Below are 18339 nucleotides of genomic sequence, written 5' to 3'. Positions count from 1 at the left end.
GTCTTGCACTTGAAGCTGCATTCATTCTTCCAAAGCACTTTTGGTCAGCAGATCAACTTGGTACTGTCCCCCGGCCCCGACCCCCCCTGCCTTTTTTTTTTTAAAGCTTCAACATTAGGACAGGGGGAGCTACCTGCTAGGAAATTTGCCCTGAAACCCTTAAGTCTCACAGACTCGTGAATGCAGTCATATCTCTTCTCCCTCCCTCTCTTTCTTTTATTATCTGTACACCGGTGGTTACTCTACATGAGATAAAAACCTCGTATTTCTTGATTGTCTTGACCAGAACAAAGTAGCAGGGTTACTTTTCCTCCTCCATAAGATATATTATGGGAGCTCTTTCCAGTTGACAAATTGAGACTTTGCAGCTTTTGAGCGACTCCGTGAGCTGTGTTCCAAACAGGGTATACAAATGTGTCTGTAATTAGAGAAGAGGTATTTTGAAGAGCCTACTCTGTGCTAAGTACGGTAAGGAATACAAAGAAATACAGGGCTGAGTTCTCATCCTCTGGGAGTAGACTGATTGGACAGGCCAGGCATATAAATGTACAGGAAAATCTAGCTGAAAATATAAGATGTATAGAACATATTCCAACAGGAAGTACCTGACAGTAATTGCCTCGTAGAGGCTGTAAATAAAAATTTAGGGAGGTGTGAGCAAGTGTGGTTATATGTACTTTAAAAGACTTGTTCATCCATTTCTTCATTAATATTCACTTATGTGGGGGGTTTTCCTGCTGTCCTTGTCATTGGCATATTTCCCAAGGATGAAGGGGCTTGAAATCCTGAGAGTTAATGAAGCCCAGTTGGTTTTAGCATCTTCAGTTATTATGCAACATTATTTAACCCTGATAATAATCTAGCCAGTTAAAGCTGGTAGCTCTCAGATGGCAAATTATTTCATTGTAATGGAATGTTTGATTTTTCTCTGAAATTCCTTGTTTAGAATCTCTCTTCAGGCTTGAAACTCCAAATTTTTTCTTTATAATAGATTGTAGTGGGTTTTTGTTTTTTCCCCTCAAACTACATGTGACATCTAGGAAAATTTCAAATAAAAAGAAGAAGATAAAATCACTTTTCCCCTTGGAGAAATAATCATTGTTAAATACTACTTGGCATACATATCCTTACATATCTCTTTTTGGAGTTTCACTATACTTACTATCATGTAATCACCACTGTGTGTGTGTGTGTGTGTGTGTGTGTGTGCGTGCGTGTGCGCGCGTGTGTGCGAGAGACAGAGAGAGAGAGAGAGAGAGAGAGAGAACGAACGAGAACAGGAAATCTCATATTATCAAGTATTCTGTAACTAAACTCCCTAATTTTGGACATTTAGATGGTATCTAAATTATCAGTTTTATAAACAGTACTACAATAGTAATCATTTCTTTTTTAATATCTGTAATTTTTTTTTTAGAATGAATTGTAGACTTAGAAATGCTGTGGGTTAAAGGACCCATACATTTTTTCCTCTTTTGTTACCTATTGCCCTCCAGAAAAGTTATACTAGTTTACATTCTTATCAGGAGGGTGCCCATTTTAACCATAAATATGTATACTTGTTCTTTTGAACAGAGAAATTTTCAGGTGTTTAACAGCATGAATTAATAGAGATGTTTGAAGGCTTTTCCACTAACTTATATTGTCTCTTTCTCTCTAGCCCTCATGTAGTCAAATATTATGGCAGTTATTTTAAGAACACAGACTTGTGGATCGTTATGGAGTACTGTGGGGCTGGTTCTGTATCTGATATCATTCGATTACGAAATAAAACAGTAAGTTTTCTTCTAGAATAATGCCACTGAGCTAGTCTCTTATGCCATCTTCTTTTTTCTGCCTTTTTTCATGTGCGCTCTCCTACTACCATATCTAGAGAGATGACTGCTAGATTTTTTTCCCCTTTCCATGCTTTTTCCCCCTTTTTGCTCTTTAATGTCTCTTAAATGTGGAAGTTTTGACAACAGCCCAACCCAGTTATATTTACATGCTTTGCTTATTTCATACTGGGAAAAAACTGACTATCTAGTGGTTAAACAATAAATTTTAAATGTTTCAATTTGGAGTTATTTTTCTTCTCCTCCCCATAATGTTCACAGATTAACTTCCTCTGCATCCTATTAATAAGAGAATACTTTCTGTGAAAGATTATTTGCTATTACTGTGATTACATGATAGTCACTAGGCACATACGATTACTGAGGACTTGAAATATGGCTTGTCTGTTTTGAAATGTGTTGTAAGTATCAAATACACACCAGATTTGGAAGAATTATTACCAAAAATAATGTAAAAAGTATATAATTTTTTATATTGAACTAATGTTTGGAATGGTAATATATTTTGGACATGTATAGTTAAGTAAAATATATTATCAAAATTAATTTTGCTTGTTATTTTCTTTTTTAAATGTGGCTACTAGAATTAAAAGTTTTATTTGTGGCTCATATATATTTCTTTTGAGCAGTGCTACCAAAGCGATTAGCTCAGCTGTTTAGAATAAGGGGCCAGGAAACAAGTGATGAGCTTTGTCCTTTTTGGCCACAGAAGGTGCCCCAAACTCTAGCTTACTTCTTTGCCAGTAGTCTTTGCTTGGACTTGAGTGCAAGCTCTATCATTTATTAGCTCTGTCACCTTTGGCACAAATTACTTAATTTGTGCTTCAGCTTCATCATCTATAAAATGGTGATGATAATAATAGTACATACCTCATTTGTTAATTGTAAGGATTAAATGAGATTACAAAAAATAGTGGCTAGTATAGAACAAATGCTTAGTAGTTGTTAGCTATTTTTAATGTTATTAGCATAGTGCCTGGCTCATAATAGATGCTTCTTAAATATTTATTGATGGATTGATAGTGTAGTAGTTACTGGATTCTAACATACCTTATATCATTTCATTTTCATGACACTCTTGAAGAAAGGTGATATTTTTATTTCATAGGTTGAGAAACTGAGACTAACAGAAGTTCGATAACTAGGTTAAGTCACACAGCTAAAAAAGTAGAGCCAAGACTAAAAGTTAGGTCTTTCTATTCCCAAATCCCATATTTTTTTTTTACGCCACAGTATACTCCCTTCTGAGTGTCAGTTGCTTGTCATAAGGGGAACTGAGTGAGAACTTGTGAGTTGATTTTGTTTAAAACTGGGACTGATCAGATAAGTGCTCATCATTCAAGAAATATTTTTTTCAGGACCCTACTGTGTGTCAGGTGGCTTTCTTGGTGCTGGGGATATAGTAGTCAACAGATCAAAGACATTTTTATTTATTTATTTATTTATTTATTTATTTATTTATTAATATATATTTCTTTATTGATTTCAGAGAGGAAGGGAGGAGAGGGGTAGAGAGATAGAAACATCAATGATGAGAGAGAATCATTGATCGGCTGCCTCCTGCACGCCCCCTATTGGGGATCGAGCCCACAACCCGGGCATGTGCCCTTGGCCGGAATTGAACCTGGGACCCTTCAGTCCGCAGGCCTACGCTCTATCCAATGAGCCAAACTGGCTAGGGCTCAAAGACATTTTTAAATGCAGAGTATGTTTCCAATAGGGAAGACGTTACATAAATAGGTATACAAATAATGTATAATATGTCAGATGGTGATAATGCTGCATTATACCAATAAGGTAGGATAAAGGAATAGAGAATAAACCATCTAGGAATGGAGGGAGCTAGGGAAGGCCTCTCTGGTTTTCAGAGACAGAGAGAGTAAGTAAGGGAGCAAGTCATACAGAAATCTAGATGAAGAGCATTGTAGGCACAGAGAACAGCAGGTGAGAAAGCCCAGAAGTGGGAGTGTGCTCAGAGCGTTCGAGGAACATCAAGGAAGCCTAGATGGGTAAGACAGAAAGAGCATGGTAGAGAGTGGTAGAAGATGAAGGTAGCTGGGAACCAGGTCATGTAAGACCTTGGTGAGGACTGGCTTTCGTTTGGAGTGACTGAGGAAGCCATTGGGGTTTTGAGCAGATCTGGCGTACATCTTCATTCTCTATTCCTTTATCCTACCTTATTGGTATAATGCAGCATTATCACCATCTGACATATTATACATTATTTGTATACCTATTTATGTAACGTCTTCTCTATTGGAAACATACTCTGCATTTAAAAATGTCTTTGATCTGTTGACTACTATATCCCCAGCACCAAGAAAGCCACCTGACACACAGTAGGGTCCTGAAAAAAATATTTCTTGAATTATGAGCACTTATCTGATCAGTCCCAGTTCTAAACAAAATTAACCCACAAGTTCTCACTCAGTTCCCCTTATGACAAGCAACTGACACTCAGAAGGGAGTATACTGTGGTGCAGAAAATATGGGATTTGGGAATAGAAAGACCTAACTTTTAGCTGAAACTGGTTTGGCTCAGTGGATAGAGCGTCGGCCTGCGGACTGGAAGGTCCCAGGTTCGATTCCGGTCAAGGGCATGTACCTTGGTTGCGGACACATCCCCGGTGGGGGGTGTGCAGGAGGCAGCTGGTCGATGTTTCTCTCTCATCGACATTTCTAGCTCTCTATCCCTCTCCCTTCCTCCCTGTAAAAATCAATAAAATATATTTTAAAAAAAAAAAGAAAAGAAAAGAAAGAAAGACCTAACTTTTAGTCTTGGCTCTACTTCTTTAGAAGTGTGACTTAACCTAGTTATCAAACTTTCTGGCTTCTGTGTGGAAAATACATTGCAGAGGGTCAAGGGCAGAAGCAATGAGACTGGTTAGGAAATTATTAGGATAGTTCAGGCAGGACTTGATGGTAGCTTGGACCAGGATGATGACAGAGGATACGTTTGGATATATTTTGAAGACAGAAAAGCCAAGAATGGCCTCAAGGTTTTGGGGCAGAACAACTGAAAGAATGAAATTGCCTTTTACTGAGAGAGAGGAGACTGGGAAGAGTAAAGTAGGTTGGGTGGGTGGTAAGGAGAGGGGTAGGGTAGTGGCAGAAATAAAGAATTTGAGTTTGATATATTATGTTTATGATACTTGTTACGTATTCATTGGAGATGTTGTGTAGGCAGACATATGAATTTCGTATTTGGGAAGAGATCTGGGCTGGAAATATATAACTTTGGGAGTTGTTAGTGTAGCAATGGTATTGCTGTCCAATGCTGTTTACAGCTGAATATGATCTTATATTTATATTCTAGGAAAGGAGTTTGGATCTTTTTTTTTCTTTCCTTTTTCAAATGTCCTGATGTAAACTAAAGGATTTTGATTTCTCATTCTTTTTTAGTTAACAGAAGATGAAATAGCTACAATATTACAATCAACGCTTAAGGGACTGGAATACCTTCATTTTATGAGAAAAATACACCGAGATATCAAGGCAGGAAATATTTTGCTAAATACAGAAGGACATGCAAAACTTGCAGATTTTGGGGTAGCAGGTCAACTTACAGTAAGTAAAACTGTTACTTGTTGCTCTGGCCAGTGTTGTTCAGTGGTTAGAGTGTTGGCTTACACACCAAAGGGTTGCAGGTTCAATTCCTGGTCAAGGGCATGTACCTAGATTGCAGATTCAATCCCCAGCCTAGGTCTGGGACGAGTACGGGAGGCAACCAATCGATGTATCTTTCTCACATTAATGATTCTCTCTCTCCTCCTCCCTCCCCCCTCCACTCTCTCTAAAAATCAATGGAAAAAATATCCTCGGGTGAGAATTAACACACACAAAAATATTTTACTTATACTGGTAACTTTCAGCTCTGTCCTGAGAAGGAATTCTTATTTGTTTTTAAAATATAATACTTGATTTAATTGTATTAGTAAGAAAATCATAGAATGTACTAATAGATTACCAAAGAGCTAGTAGATTATTTTAGATCCTTTCTTGGGATTCAGGTCCCATAGTTAAAGTTTGGTTTACTTTGATAAAAATAAAATCTAGCCCTAGGCGGTTTGGCTCAGTGGATAGAGCGTTAGCCGGCCAACTGAAGGGTCCCAGGTTTGATTCCTACCAAGGGCACATACCTCAGTTGCAGGCTCATCCCTGCTCCTGCTTGGGGTACGTGTGGGAGGCAACCAATCCTTGTGTCTCTCTCACATCGACGTTTCTCTCTCTCTGTCTCTCCCCCTCCCTTCCACTCTCTCTAGAAATAAATGCAAAAACATCCTCGAGTGAGGATTAACAAAAAACCAAAAAAAAATAAAATTAAATCTAAAACAAGAAATGACAGAGTAGAAATTTAAATTCTATTGGGCTGCATCCTTATATTTATGAAAGGAAGAAAAATTAAATTCAAACTGCTTTCCTTGAATAAGTCATAATGTCTTCTCATTGAACCTTCAGGTAGCAGTTGGCAGTTACTGAAAACACTGTCCTCATTTGATTCCAGGATACAGACTCTTGATTCTCCTTCTGTCCCACCAGTGCATGGCAATGAAAAAACCCATTTTTACAAACAGGAAGTCTAGAGTGATCTGATTTTGTAAAATGCACGAGTATATGTGAAGTATATGTAGAAAAATAACAGTTTTGGACAGATGTATACTAATATTTGCAACAAAGTTATATATTAAACAGTTTTCTTGGGTGGTAGACTATATAGATATATTTTGTTTGTTTGATCTTTTTTAGAGCTAGTATTATGTACAGTTTTATTTTTTTTAATTTAAATCTACCTGGAACATGTTAGCTTGTTTCTGGAGTTAATATTTTCTATTGATCTATTTGGTTTAGTATCTACTCATTACTCTTAATTTTCAAAAAACTTACAGTTATCCAAATACTCATTTCTAGTTATAATCCTTGAAAACAACTTTGACTATCACCATTTGAAAATACCCCTGCAAATTTCAAGTGTCAGAGCAAAGGAAATGACTAAGCAGTAAAATAGCTCCTGTGTTAATTTTTTGCATAGGACTGACAAAGTGAGATCAATTAAAAAATTTTACCTATCACTTGCTCCCACTGGCATAACCTAACTTAAGGTACAGGCATTCCAGAAGGAATAGGGTGATGATTTTGGGAAGTCCTGTTACATATTTAGTTGTTTAAAATCCTTCTCTTCCTAAAATACAGGAATTCTAGAAAAGTTTTCTTTCATTAGGGCCGTGCCTCTCTGGGGAAATATGCAAGTGGTTATTTGCCCATTTGTACTATCCTTCCTATATAATAAAGAGGTAATATGCAAATTGACCATCAGGCCTTCACAAGATGGCTGCCTACAACCAGGCCAGCAGGAGGTTAATGAGGGACGACCAAACGACTGAACAGCAGGCTGTGTGGGGTGACCAGGCCAATGGGGGTGGAGCAGTTGGGGGCAACCAGGCCAGCAGGGGGGGCAGTAAGAGGCGACCAGGCTGGCAGGAGGGCAGTTAGGGATGACCAGGCCGGCATGGGGGGGTGCATTTGGGGGCGACCAGGCCGGTAGGGGGGGCAGTTGGGGGCAATTAGGTTGGCAGGGAGGGCAGTTAGGGGCAACCAGGCTGGCAGAGGGGGGCAATTGGGGACGACCAGGCCGGCAGGGCGGGCAGTGAGGGGTGACCAGGCCAGTGGGGGGGCATTTAGGAGCAACCAGGCTGGCAGGGAGAGGGCAGTTGGGGGCCACCTGGCTGGCAGCAGGGGGCAGTTAGGGGCGACCAGGCCGGCAGGGGAGGCAGTTAGGGGCGATCAGACCGGCACGCAGAGGCAGTGAGGGGCGATCAGGCTGGCAGGGGGGGCAGTTAAGGGCGACCAGGCAGGCAGGCAGGTGAGTGATTAGGAGCCAGCGGTCCAGGATTGTGAGAGGGTGCAGGCTAGGCTGAGGGGACCCCCTGTGTATGAATTTCATGCACTGGGTCTCTAGTCTCTATATAATCTTCTTTAATCCCCAAACTAAGACTTTATATATGAGTATATATTATATAAAAATATGTATAAATTATATAAAATGTATATTTAAAATATATGTACACACATATATGCGTATGTAATTTTCTTTATTTAATTTTCTTATTGCACATGTAGTACATCCTCATGTAAACCATAGAGTGTTATAGAAGTATAGGGATGGAAAGAAGTCTTTAGTGTTTCTAACTTCTAGATAGAATTGTTAATAGTTTGGTGCATGTTACTTGAGATTTTTGTTTATTTTTTTGTTTTGCTATCCATAGAACAACAATATTTATTATTATTGGTTGTTGTTCCATTATTTTTCTTTTACAAAAAGACTATATTATATCTAATTTTGTAACCTATTATTATTATTATTTTTTGCTTCACAATATACCTTGTACATTTTTTTCATGCCAGAAAAATGTTTTTATCTCTTTTTTTTAAATGTAGTATTTTATTGTATGGATATTTATTGTTTTTAACTTACCCCCTTTAGATGGTCATTTGGGTTATTTCCTTTTTGTTCCCCCTCCCCATATTACAAATATTCCTACAATACTTGTGCATACAGGGTGGGGCAAAAGTAGATTTACAGTTATTCATATGGAAAATTATACAATAATTAGTAAATAACAATACAAGAATAAACTGCATTTCATATACTCACAACTGTAAACCTATTTGCCCTATATATTTTGGGGTGCCGAGATACATCTCCAGAAATAGATTTGGGTAAAAGGATATGGACATTTAAGTTTAATAATTATTGCCAAATTGCCTACTAAAAGTTGTACCAATTTATATTCCAGTAACAGTGTACTTTTGTGCATAACTTTTACACTATTGTCAACATTGGTTTTTAGTAATCTTTTAAATTTTTGTCTATCTTATTTTATTGATTGATTATTATTTTTTGTGTTTTAGTAACTGACTGAAAATCTATTATGTCTCTAGGTTATTTGAATTTCTTTGTGACTTGCTTGGTCATGCCTTGAGTATGGTTTTTATATGTACTTCAGGTATAAGGTATTTCTTTTGTTGAAAAAGTCTCTTTTTCTTCATAGTTTTGATGCTTAGTGTTGGTCTTTCTCCTTTCTATTTTAGGATACTATGGCCAAGCGAAATACAGTCATAGGAACACCATTTTGGATGGCTCCAGAAGTGATTCAGGAAATTGGGTACAACTGCGTGGCAGACATCTGGTCATTGGGAATAACTGCCATAGAAATGGCTGAAGGGAAGCCCCCATACGCTGATATCCATCCAATGAGGGTAAGGAAATGGATGGGAAGCCAGTGGGGTGGTTAGTTACAGGTCATCATTAGAAAGTTAGTTAAATGACTTACTTGGTTAGGTACCAAATAATAAATGAATTAATTCCACTAGTTGTAGTCTCTAATTAATTAAAGTATAATTTACCCCTCTTCATTCCAAAGGCCGTGTATCAATAGCTCGAGGCAGGACATGGGCCACAGAAATGCTTGGTGTGACTTGTGCAATGTGTATTTTTTAGTTTAGCTGCTCACATTTTAACGTAACATTAACTGGCGCTGAGTAGTGGTCTTCTCCTTTATACAGGGCATGGGCTTCCACTTCATCAGTCTCCACAATTCCCTGTCTACCAAGTATCAGTTGTCACATACTGCAGTGTTTTCTCTGACGTTTGTCTTATAGTACGATTTGTCTTATAGTACAGTTTGTCTTATAGTAGTAGTAAGAGGAAAGCAAATTATTTTTTTGAACTCCTGTGACTAACACCCAGTCTGGTTCGTGTGTTGTCTTTTTCCTGCCTGGCCCTTGCAGGTATTTAAATTTGTAAGTTTTGGTTTGTAGATCACCACCCTCTCTTCATCTGGAGGCTCTGTACTCGCCACCCTCCAACTACTTGGACCCATAGATTTACTCTCCACCAAAACACCCTAAGGGGCTTCCAGGCTTTACCACCACCGCCCACAGGAACCCTCACCACAGCACTGTTATAAGACCTCAACCCTTCCTTGGGCTTTATAGTCTTTACTAGAGGCCCGGTGCATGAATTCGTGCATGGATGGGGTCCCTCTGGGTGGCCTGCAGGGATCGGGCCAAAACCCGCAGTCCAACGCCACCTGCAGCTCCTACCTGCCACTCTTGCTCATCCTGGCCCCAATGTGCCTGCCGTGAACTCCCAATCAGTCCCAATAGGAAGAGGCTCTCGCTGACGCAGCAGCAGCAGTAGCCGCAGCAGCAGCAGTAGCAGCAGCAGTAGCCGCAGCAGCAGTGCTTGCCAGCCATGAGCCCTGCATCTGGTGCCCTCCCAAGGGGAGTGGCCTGCGGGCTGAAACCAGCTCTCCAACATCCCCCGAGGGGTCCTGGATTGCGAGAGGGTGCAGGACAGGCTGAGGGACCCCACCGGTGCACGATCGGCCGGGGAGGGACTGCGGGAGGGCTCCAGGTGTGTCTTGCCCATCTTGCTCAGTCCCGATCAATTAGTTCTTCTATTGAAAGATTTAACAGTTTTTTTAAAAAGTATTCATGGGCCCCAAGATAAGCTCCCCTCTTTTTTGGGAGGTGCAGAAGTAGGGAAGGGTAGGACTATTTACTGGTTATATTTTTAGATTTAAAGACTATAATTTCAGCTGATTATTACAAAGAGTTTTATTTATTTTTTTAAACTGTGGCTCTTTTAGTGGAAACTCAATTAACTACAGTGTAGTGGGCCAATTTTTTTTTTTAGTATGTTGAATTGGCTTGGTTTGAAAGGAATGAATTCTTTATGATTTTGGGGACTTTTGAGTTGATGGTCTTCTTGCAATAACTAGTTATAGCCAGTGGTGGTGGTAACCTTTAGGAAGGACAGAAATTTGACAGCTCTGCGGTTGAGGTTTTATCTTTAGGATATTGATGCTCTTAGGTCTTGCCTTTTTACTTTGAAAGGCAATGTACTGTGGTTAACAAAAATTATAAAAAGCTTGGTGGGGTCATTTCCTGGTCAGGGCACATGCCTGGGTTGCAGGCTCGATCCCCGGTACATCAGTGTTTCTCTCTCTGTCTCTCCCTTGCTCTCTCTCTAAAAATCAATTTTAAAATATGTATTTTTAAAAAGTTTGGTGGATATTGTGAGGTTTGGGGGACAAGGATGCATATGAAAGAAGGAGAAGGTGAGGGCAGGGAAGGGGAAGGAGAGAGTGATTTATATCACGTTCTTTAATTGTCATACTTCTTACGTTGAATACTTAGACTTTTGTTGGAATTTGTGTGGGCTCTTCAGTGGATCAGAGAAAAATCATTTTATCAAACTTCAAATATATTTCCAGTTACATTTTTATTGAAGCATCACTTTTATTTTACCTTTTTTTTTAACCAGGCAATCTTTATGATTCCTACCAACCCTCCTCCCACATTCCGAAAGCCAGAACTATGGTCAGATAGCTTCATGGATTTTGTGAAGCAGTGTCTTGTAAAGAGCCCTGAGCATAGAGCCACAGCCACTCAACTCCTACAGGTATGAATCACCCTGAGGTGCTCCCTCTGTATTTCATTCACATGCTAACCAAAAGATGCTTTTAACCCACCTACACCTGTGTGGAGATGGGAAAGAAGTATAAGACATTTCCTGCTTCTCAGGAGGTTTGGTCCTAACTGAGTCAAAAAGACATAGAAAAGAATGTTAAGTCATTGAACAAGACAATATGGCAAGAAAATATAGGGCTCTATGGGATTAGAGAATGGGAATTGACATTTAGTGAGCACCTGAAGATTAAGTGATATAATAATGTATAACTTTGAACAATGCTTTATACATATTATAGATAGTACGATATGGATTTGACAAATATTTGCTGTTATTATTATGCTAGGCCAATAGTTTTCAACCATATCAGTCCCCATATATACAAGGTGCTCCAAAAAAAAATGTATACACACTTTAACAGCTGATAGCATAATTTGAAAATGAAATGGTTTTTAATAAACACTGCCTTTATAATTATTCAAAGTGTATACATTTTTTGGGACAACCTATATATATGTATTTTTTTTTAACACTCATTACTCTTCTGGAATGAAACTCATAGATAATAAACTTGTTTATGCCCATAATTTTAAAAGAATCAGTATAATGTCTATGATATAATGGAGACATATAAAGATAACAATTTATAATAAAGTAACATATTTATCAATATAGAAATGTTCCAGCCTTACTCAACTCACAGGCATAATGAAATAGTTAGAGACCTGTACCTATCATCATGAAAGAATTTAGATGTAAGAGCAGTAACAAGAACAGAAACCATTCCATTCACAATATATAGGAATATGAATGGGTGGGCACTTGCATAAAACAACGGTAAGTAATAGCAGACCAGACTTATTTGTATATGATATGAGGAGGGAAATGATCTTATAAGCTTTCCAATTGGAAAGAACAGCAAATACGATATTCTTGCAAATGAGCGGGGTCTTGTTTCTAAGTGTAGTGGCGATTCTTTTCCTGCCTGGCTGGGGTTCTGATAAAGTTTTATGGAAAAGATATCTTCTGTGTTATGAGCCCAACACATGTTGAGGCATACTTTCAATCTATAGAGAACTTGGAGACCATATCCTTTCATGGGTGGTGGGGAATAGAGAAGGGATTAAAAAGAGAAACACTGGGGACAATATCAGAGTAAGTTTGGAAAAACAACAGACAAACCCCCCCCCCAAAAAAAAAAAAGAATTTCCACATGTAACTTTCACATGTGGAAAGATAGATTTCACATAGATTTATTTTCTTAAAAAATCTTTATTATTGAAAGTATTACATGTCCCTATTTGACCCCCATTGACCACTTCACCACCTTATTGTCTGTGTCCATGGGTTATGCACATATGCATATAAGTTCTTTGGTTGATCTCTTCCCACCCATCCACCCACCTTTCACAGAGATTTCTTACAATTGTGCTATAAACAACAAATATGTAAGATGGTATTAATATTTTTTAAAAAATTAAATGTATTGGGGTGGCATTGATTAATAGGATCATATAGGTTTCAAGTGTACATTTCTATGATACAAGATCTGTGTATTGTGTGTCCACTACCCAAAGTCAAACCATCTTCCGTCATCATATATTAGACCCAGTTCACCCACTCTCCATTCCCTTCCCTCTGGTAACCACCACACTATTGTCTGTGTCCATGAGTTCCAGTTTTATATCCTACAAATGAATGAAATCATATGGTTTTTAGCTTTTTCTGACTGACTTATTTCACTTAGCAGTGAATACGCTCAAGGTCTATCCATGTTGTTGCAAATGGCAGTATTTTGTCTTTTCTTATGGCTGAGTTTTCCATAGTAGATATGTACTACATCTTCTTTATCCAATCCTCTATCGAAGGACACTTTTGTTGTCGGTATTAACATTAAAAAAACTTCATTTTTATAAATGTAATTTAGCAATATTCCTGTGTTTCAAGTGTCTTTGTGACTAATTTTAGTATTTCTGCAGTAACTATACTTTTACACTAAATTTGTTTTTACCTAAATAATAGTTGGAAATGCTGTAGTACACTGAATAGAAAGAATAAGCAGGATGAGTAAATTATTCAGTAATTTCTAAACAATGTCTTTATTCCATTTAAACCCCTACTCCAAACTTACCTCCCAAATTACTAGACCTTTTGCTTATCTCTGGAAAAAGTTTTCAGTATTATTTATCAGAGTGTGCATGTACTCTGAGACATTGAAAGATGTGCAGAATGTGCTGCAGTGTGTTGTGCCAGAGGTTCCACTTTGCAGGATTGTGCTGTCCCTGCCCTCCCATGCTGTTTGTGTTCTTCAAACATTGTAACTAGAAGCTCCCAACATTACAAAATTTCCTCCAGGAGGTTGAGAATCTCTAGATCTGGCAGAGAGAAAGGGCGGCACAGTTCTAGCCAGGCCAAAAAGGGTGGGTAAAACCTGACTGTGCATCTGCTTGGTTATACTAGTAAAGTAAGTGTGGGTTAGCTATTGTCCAAAGCAAAAAGAGAAAGATTAGATTCATCGACTGATTCAACAAATACTATCAAGTACCTGCTATGTGCCAGGCACTGTTTTGGCACTGGTGCTTATAAACTGTCCCCAGCGTTTATCACTTTCTTGCTTAAGCACCCATTTGTCAAGAGTGCCAAAGGAGTGTCGATACTGCGGGACTTAATTAACGAAGCCATGGATGTGAAACTGAAACGCCAGGAAGCCCAGCAGCGGGAGGTGGACCACGAGGATGAAGAAAACTCGGTGAGTGGCAGGCCTGGCTTTGGGCCTCAGGCATTAATGCTCATTATTTTATGACTAGTGATCCAGTGCACAAAATTCATGCACATTAAAAGGGAATTAATTAGAGGAAATATTTTAATACAGCTATTTGCCCTTTCTCTATAATAGAAGTGTCAGAGATAAAAGAAAATTAGTAGAACGTATATGAAAATCTTCCTCCTATCAGAGTCTGGGGCATGCCACGAGAACCAGAGTTAAGTCCCCACCCACCCACGTGCGCCTCGAAATCACGCGAGACCCAGACTCTGTTGGCCCCACCCCCATTGGGCTAGATCCAGTCCTGGCCGGCCCCACCCCCGTCAAGCCCTGCTGGGTGGGGGGCGCAGCCTGAGGTCCCCCAGCCCAGTACTGGGACGGAGGGCACGGCCTGAGGTCCTCTGTCAAGCCCCACCAGGCGGGGGGCACAGCCTCAGGTCCCCTGCCTCAGCCCAGCACCATGCAGCCTCAGGTCTCTGCTGATTGTTTGTTAAGGCTTGTTATGGAACGGCCTCCACTGTGGGTGCAGCCATCTTGTGTTAAGGGATTCCCCGCCTCTGCTGTGGGTGCAGTCATCTTGTTATGGTGTGATGGTCAATTTGCATATTCCCTCTTTATTAGATAGGATTGCTAAGCCAGGTAAGACGTGTAGATGTTGGATCAGCCTGCAGCTGGAGACTCTTCTTTCATGACTCTGTCCTGTCCTGGACCAAGGCTTGCCAGAGGCTTGCATCATCTGTGCGTGCTCTTCTCATAGTGCTTCCTAAGACACTTACACATTTTATCTTTTATTCAATGCACATTTTTATTCTGGAAAGAGAATGCTCAGGTCTGAGGCTTGGTTTTTCTGTGTCCTTTTGGGGAACCTAGGATTCATACTAAATATGTAGATTCTACACTTATAGACTCCCTCACAACCCTGAGGTTCCAAGGGTGTGCATAGATCTTTAGATAAATGTTGCACAAACTCTATTAAGAAGGGGAGAAGGAGGGAGTCCTTTAGATACACTACTCTCACTTGAGTAAATTTATGTTCTTTGGTTAAATAAGAGTGATCCCAGTTCTACAAAGTGGGTTTAGAATCTGAGTAAGTGTCAAATCCAGAAATATTTGCACCAAGATGAGTAATAGTAATTCAGAAAACTCACTTTTGATCAAATTAGCTCCAACTTGAGAGTCTATTCTTTTACAGGAGGAGGATGAATTGGATTCTGGCACCATGGTTCGAGCAGCAGGTGATGAGATGGGCACTGTCCGAGTAGCCAGCACCATGAGTGATGGAGCCAATACTATGATTGAGCACGATGGAACATTGCTGTCACAGCTGGGCACTATGGTGATCAATGCAGAGGATGAGGAAGAGGAAGGAACTATGAAAAGTAAGGCTCTGATCAAATATACTAACTTCTCAGGCAGACCATACACATTCCAGAGAAGACAGGTTCACGTGGTCCACACAGGCTCAGTTTTGAGGCCTCTTATATTGCTGCAACCAAAGGAGTAGAAACATGGGGTTGTGGTGAGGACACGGATTTGGGGAAGAGGAAAGCTGGCATGTGAGTCAGAGGCAAGAAAGCATCAGTGACCATTCTCACTGAATGATGTCATTTTCCCTCCTCTTCCTGAATCTGTAGAGGCAAGCACATGCAGTGATCTGATGCATAATTCTGAGCTATTGAAATTCTGAGCTGTTGACTGTATACATCTTTTTTTTTTCTTCATAATACTCTGTGTGTCTAACTCAGGTTTACCAATACTTAATCAATCTATTCAGAATGACTGTACACACTTAAAAGTCCTATCAAATCCCTTTGAGTTTAAGCCCATCTCTACTTCTTATTCCACTGGTCCTTTTTTACCTGAGGCCTGACACCTGAGCTCAGCTCCTATCAGAATGCCATCCTCTCCTACCTTCTTCAGTTGTTTCCCTTCCCCTTACTCTGCATTACAGACCAAGTCACAGAGGAAAGGAATTTGAGAGTATAAAACGCTAGTAATTTAGTTGTATAAGTACAATTTAGCCTAAACTTTGCATAAGTTTAAAGCAGTAAGTCTCTTCTTCATCTTTTCTTCATCATCTTTTTTTTCTTCTTCTAAATCAGGGATTAGCAAACTATGGTCCACATCCAAAATGTGGCATGCCACCTGGTTTTGACAAAGTTTTATTGGAACATAGCCATGTCCATTCACTTACATAGTGTCTATGACTGCTTTTGTACTATAGAAGCAGAGTTGAGTATTGGTGACTGAGACCATGGAGCTCCCAAATCCTGAAAGTTTTGCTGTCCGGCTCTTTACAGACCGAAAAAGTTCTCTAGCCCCTCTCCTAGACCTTCTGCTTTGTGATTGATTAATTCATATAATAAATTTTTCTTCAGTGCCTATCATATCCCAGGTACTTTGTAGATGCTAAAGATGCAACAGGATGCCGAAACCGGTTTGGCTCAGTGGATAGAGCGTCGGCCTGCGGACTCAAGGGTCCCAGGTTCGATTCCGGTCAAGGGCATGTACCTTGGTTGCGGGCACATCCCCAGTAGGGGGTGTGCAAGAGGCAGCTGATCGATGTTTCTCTCTCATTGATGTTTCTAACTCTCTATCCCTCTCTCTTCCTCTCTGTTAAAAATCAATAAAATATACTTTAAAAAAAAATGCAACAGGAAATGAAGAAACAGCCCCTGCCCTGAAGGAACTCATTGTCTAGTGTGGGGGACAGACCATTAATTATTCTTCAGTGTATGAAATGAGTTCTAAAATAGAGGTAATATAGGGTGTTGTCGAAGCAGAGTGGAAGAGTATTTAGTTTAGACTGTGGATTACTGAAGAATTCCTGGAGGAGAAAGGCAAGCTGCTTGGCAAGTGAGTAGTGTGGGTTGGAGATGGTCCAGCAAAGAGAACGATGCTCACAAATTCAAGGAGGCAAGAGAAAGGCTAGTGAGTTCAGGGGAACTGCAGCTGGTTTATTGTGGCTGAGACAGTTCCAGGCCTGTGGTTCTTAGGGATTTCCCTCTATGTTTCACCTTTCAGGTATTTGTATTTATAATCAACCCTTTGGGTTTTCGTTGTTTTTTATTTCAGAGAGGAAGGGAGAGGGATAGAGAGATAGAAACATAAATGATGAGAGAGAATCATTGATTGACTGCCTCTTGCATGCCCCCCACTGGGGATCAAGTCTGCATCTGGGCATGTGCTCTGACCTGGAATCGAACTGTGACCTCCTGGTGACGCTCAACCACTGAGCCATGCTGGCCAGGCAGCCCTTTGTTTTTGAAGGGAAAAGGTTGTTTGTGTGTTTGTTTTATTTTGGGGCCACGGCCTGCTCATCATCTGTGTTTGGCCTCTGACCAGAACCACACAGATAGGAAAGAGTAGTAATGCTATTAGTGGATATGTAGATGCTAAAGTTACTTGTGTAACTTTTCTGGAATGTAGTATGTATCAAGAATTTGAAAAGTTCAAACCTTTGACTCAGTAAATTCCACTTCTAGGGCTCTGGTCCAAGAAAATAATTGAAGATATAAGAAAATTATATTCAAGAATTTTTTCAAATATGTTACTTAAAATTGAAAAATTGGATTAATTTAAATGTTTAATAGAAAATGGTTAGTCAAATAAACTATGATACAACCATAGGATGGAATACTACACCATACAAAAATATTAAAAATCCTGTTTTGGGGGAAATATTTAGAAGGAATCGCTCAGACAGTGTGGCTCAGTGGTTGAGTATTGACCTATGAACCTGGAAGTCATGGTTCAATTCCCTGTCAGGTCACATGCCCAGGTTTCAGGCTCAATCCCCAGTAAGGGGGCTTGCTGGAGGCAGCTGATCAATGATTCTCTCTCATCACTGCTGTTTCTCTCTCTCCCTCTTCCTCTCTGAAATCAATAAAAATATATTTAAAAAGAAAAAAGGAAACAAAATTATAGCATAACCCAGTTTTACCAAAGTAAAAAAAAAATTAACATGTTAATATGTGCATAGAAAAATGACTGAAAAAAAACTGACTGAATAGAAAAGCTGGAGAGAAATAAACCAAATATTTTTTTTTTTAAATATATTTTATTTATTTTTTACAGAGAGGAAGAGAGAGGGATAGAGAGCTAGAAACATCGATGAGAGAGAAACATCGATCAGCTGCCTCCTGCACACCCCCCACTGGGGATGTGCCCGCAACCAAGGCACATGCCCTTGACCGGAATCGAACCTGGGACCCTTGAGTCCGCACACCGATGCTCTATCCACTGAGCCAAACCGGTTTCGGCTA

At 39.7% G+C, this 18339-nt stretch overlaps 1 protein-coding gene across 2 annotated transcripts in view; it reads left to right on the top strand.

Annotated features, from left to right (window-relative positions):
• STK4 (serine/threonine kinase 4) overlaps positions 1–18339 on the top strand; it is a 97920-nt gene that overhangs the window by 14537 nt on the left and 65044 nt on the right. For both annotated transcript variants that reach the window (XM_079783682.1, XM_079783683.1), the window contains exons 4-9: positions 1661–1775; positions 5238–5402; positions 8925–9092; positions 11164–11301; positions 13931–14059; positions 15267–15453. In XM_079783682.1, coding sequence (XP_079639808.1) covers positions 1661–1775; positions 5238–5402; positions 8925–9092; positions 11164–11301; positions 13931–14059; positions 15267–15453 — 902 coding nt within the window. The remainder of the gene's footprint in view (positions 1–1660; positions 1776–5237; positions 5403–8924; positions 9093–11163; positions 11302–13930; positions 14060–15266; positions 15454–18339) is intronic.

This window comes from Cnephaeus nilssonii (genome assembly GCF_951640355.1).
Source record: "Cnephaeus nilssonii genome assembly, chromosome: 11".
NCBI classification, from domain to species: Eukaryota; Metazoa; Chordata; class Mammalia; order Chiroptera; family Vespertilionidae; genus Cnephaeus; species Cnephaeus nilssonii.
This window is presented reverse-complemented; position numbering and strand designations above follow the sequence as displayed.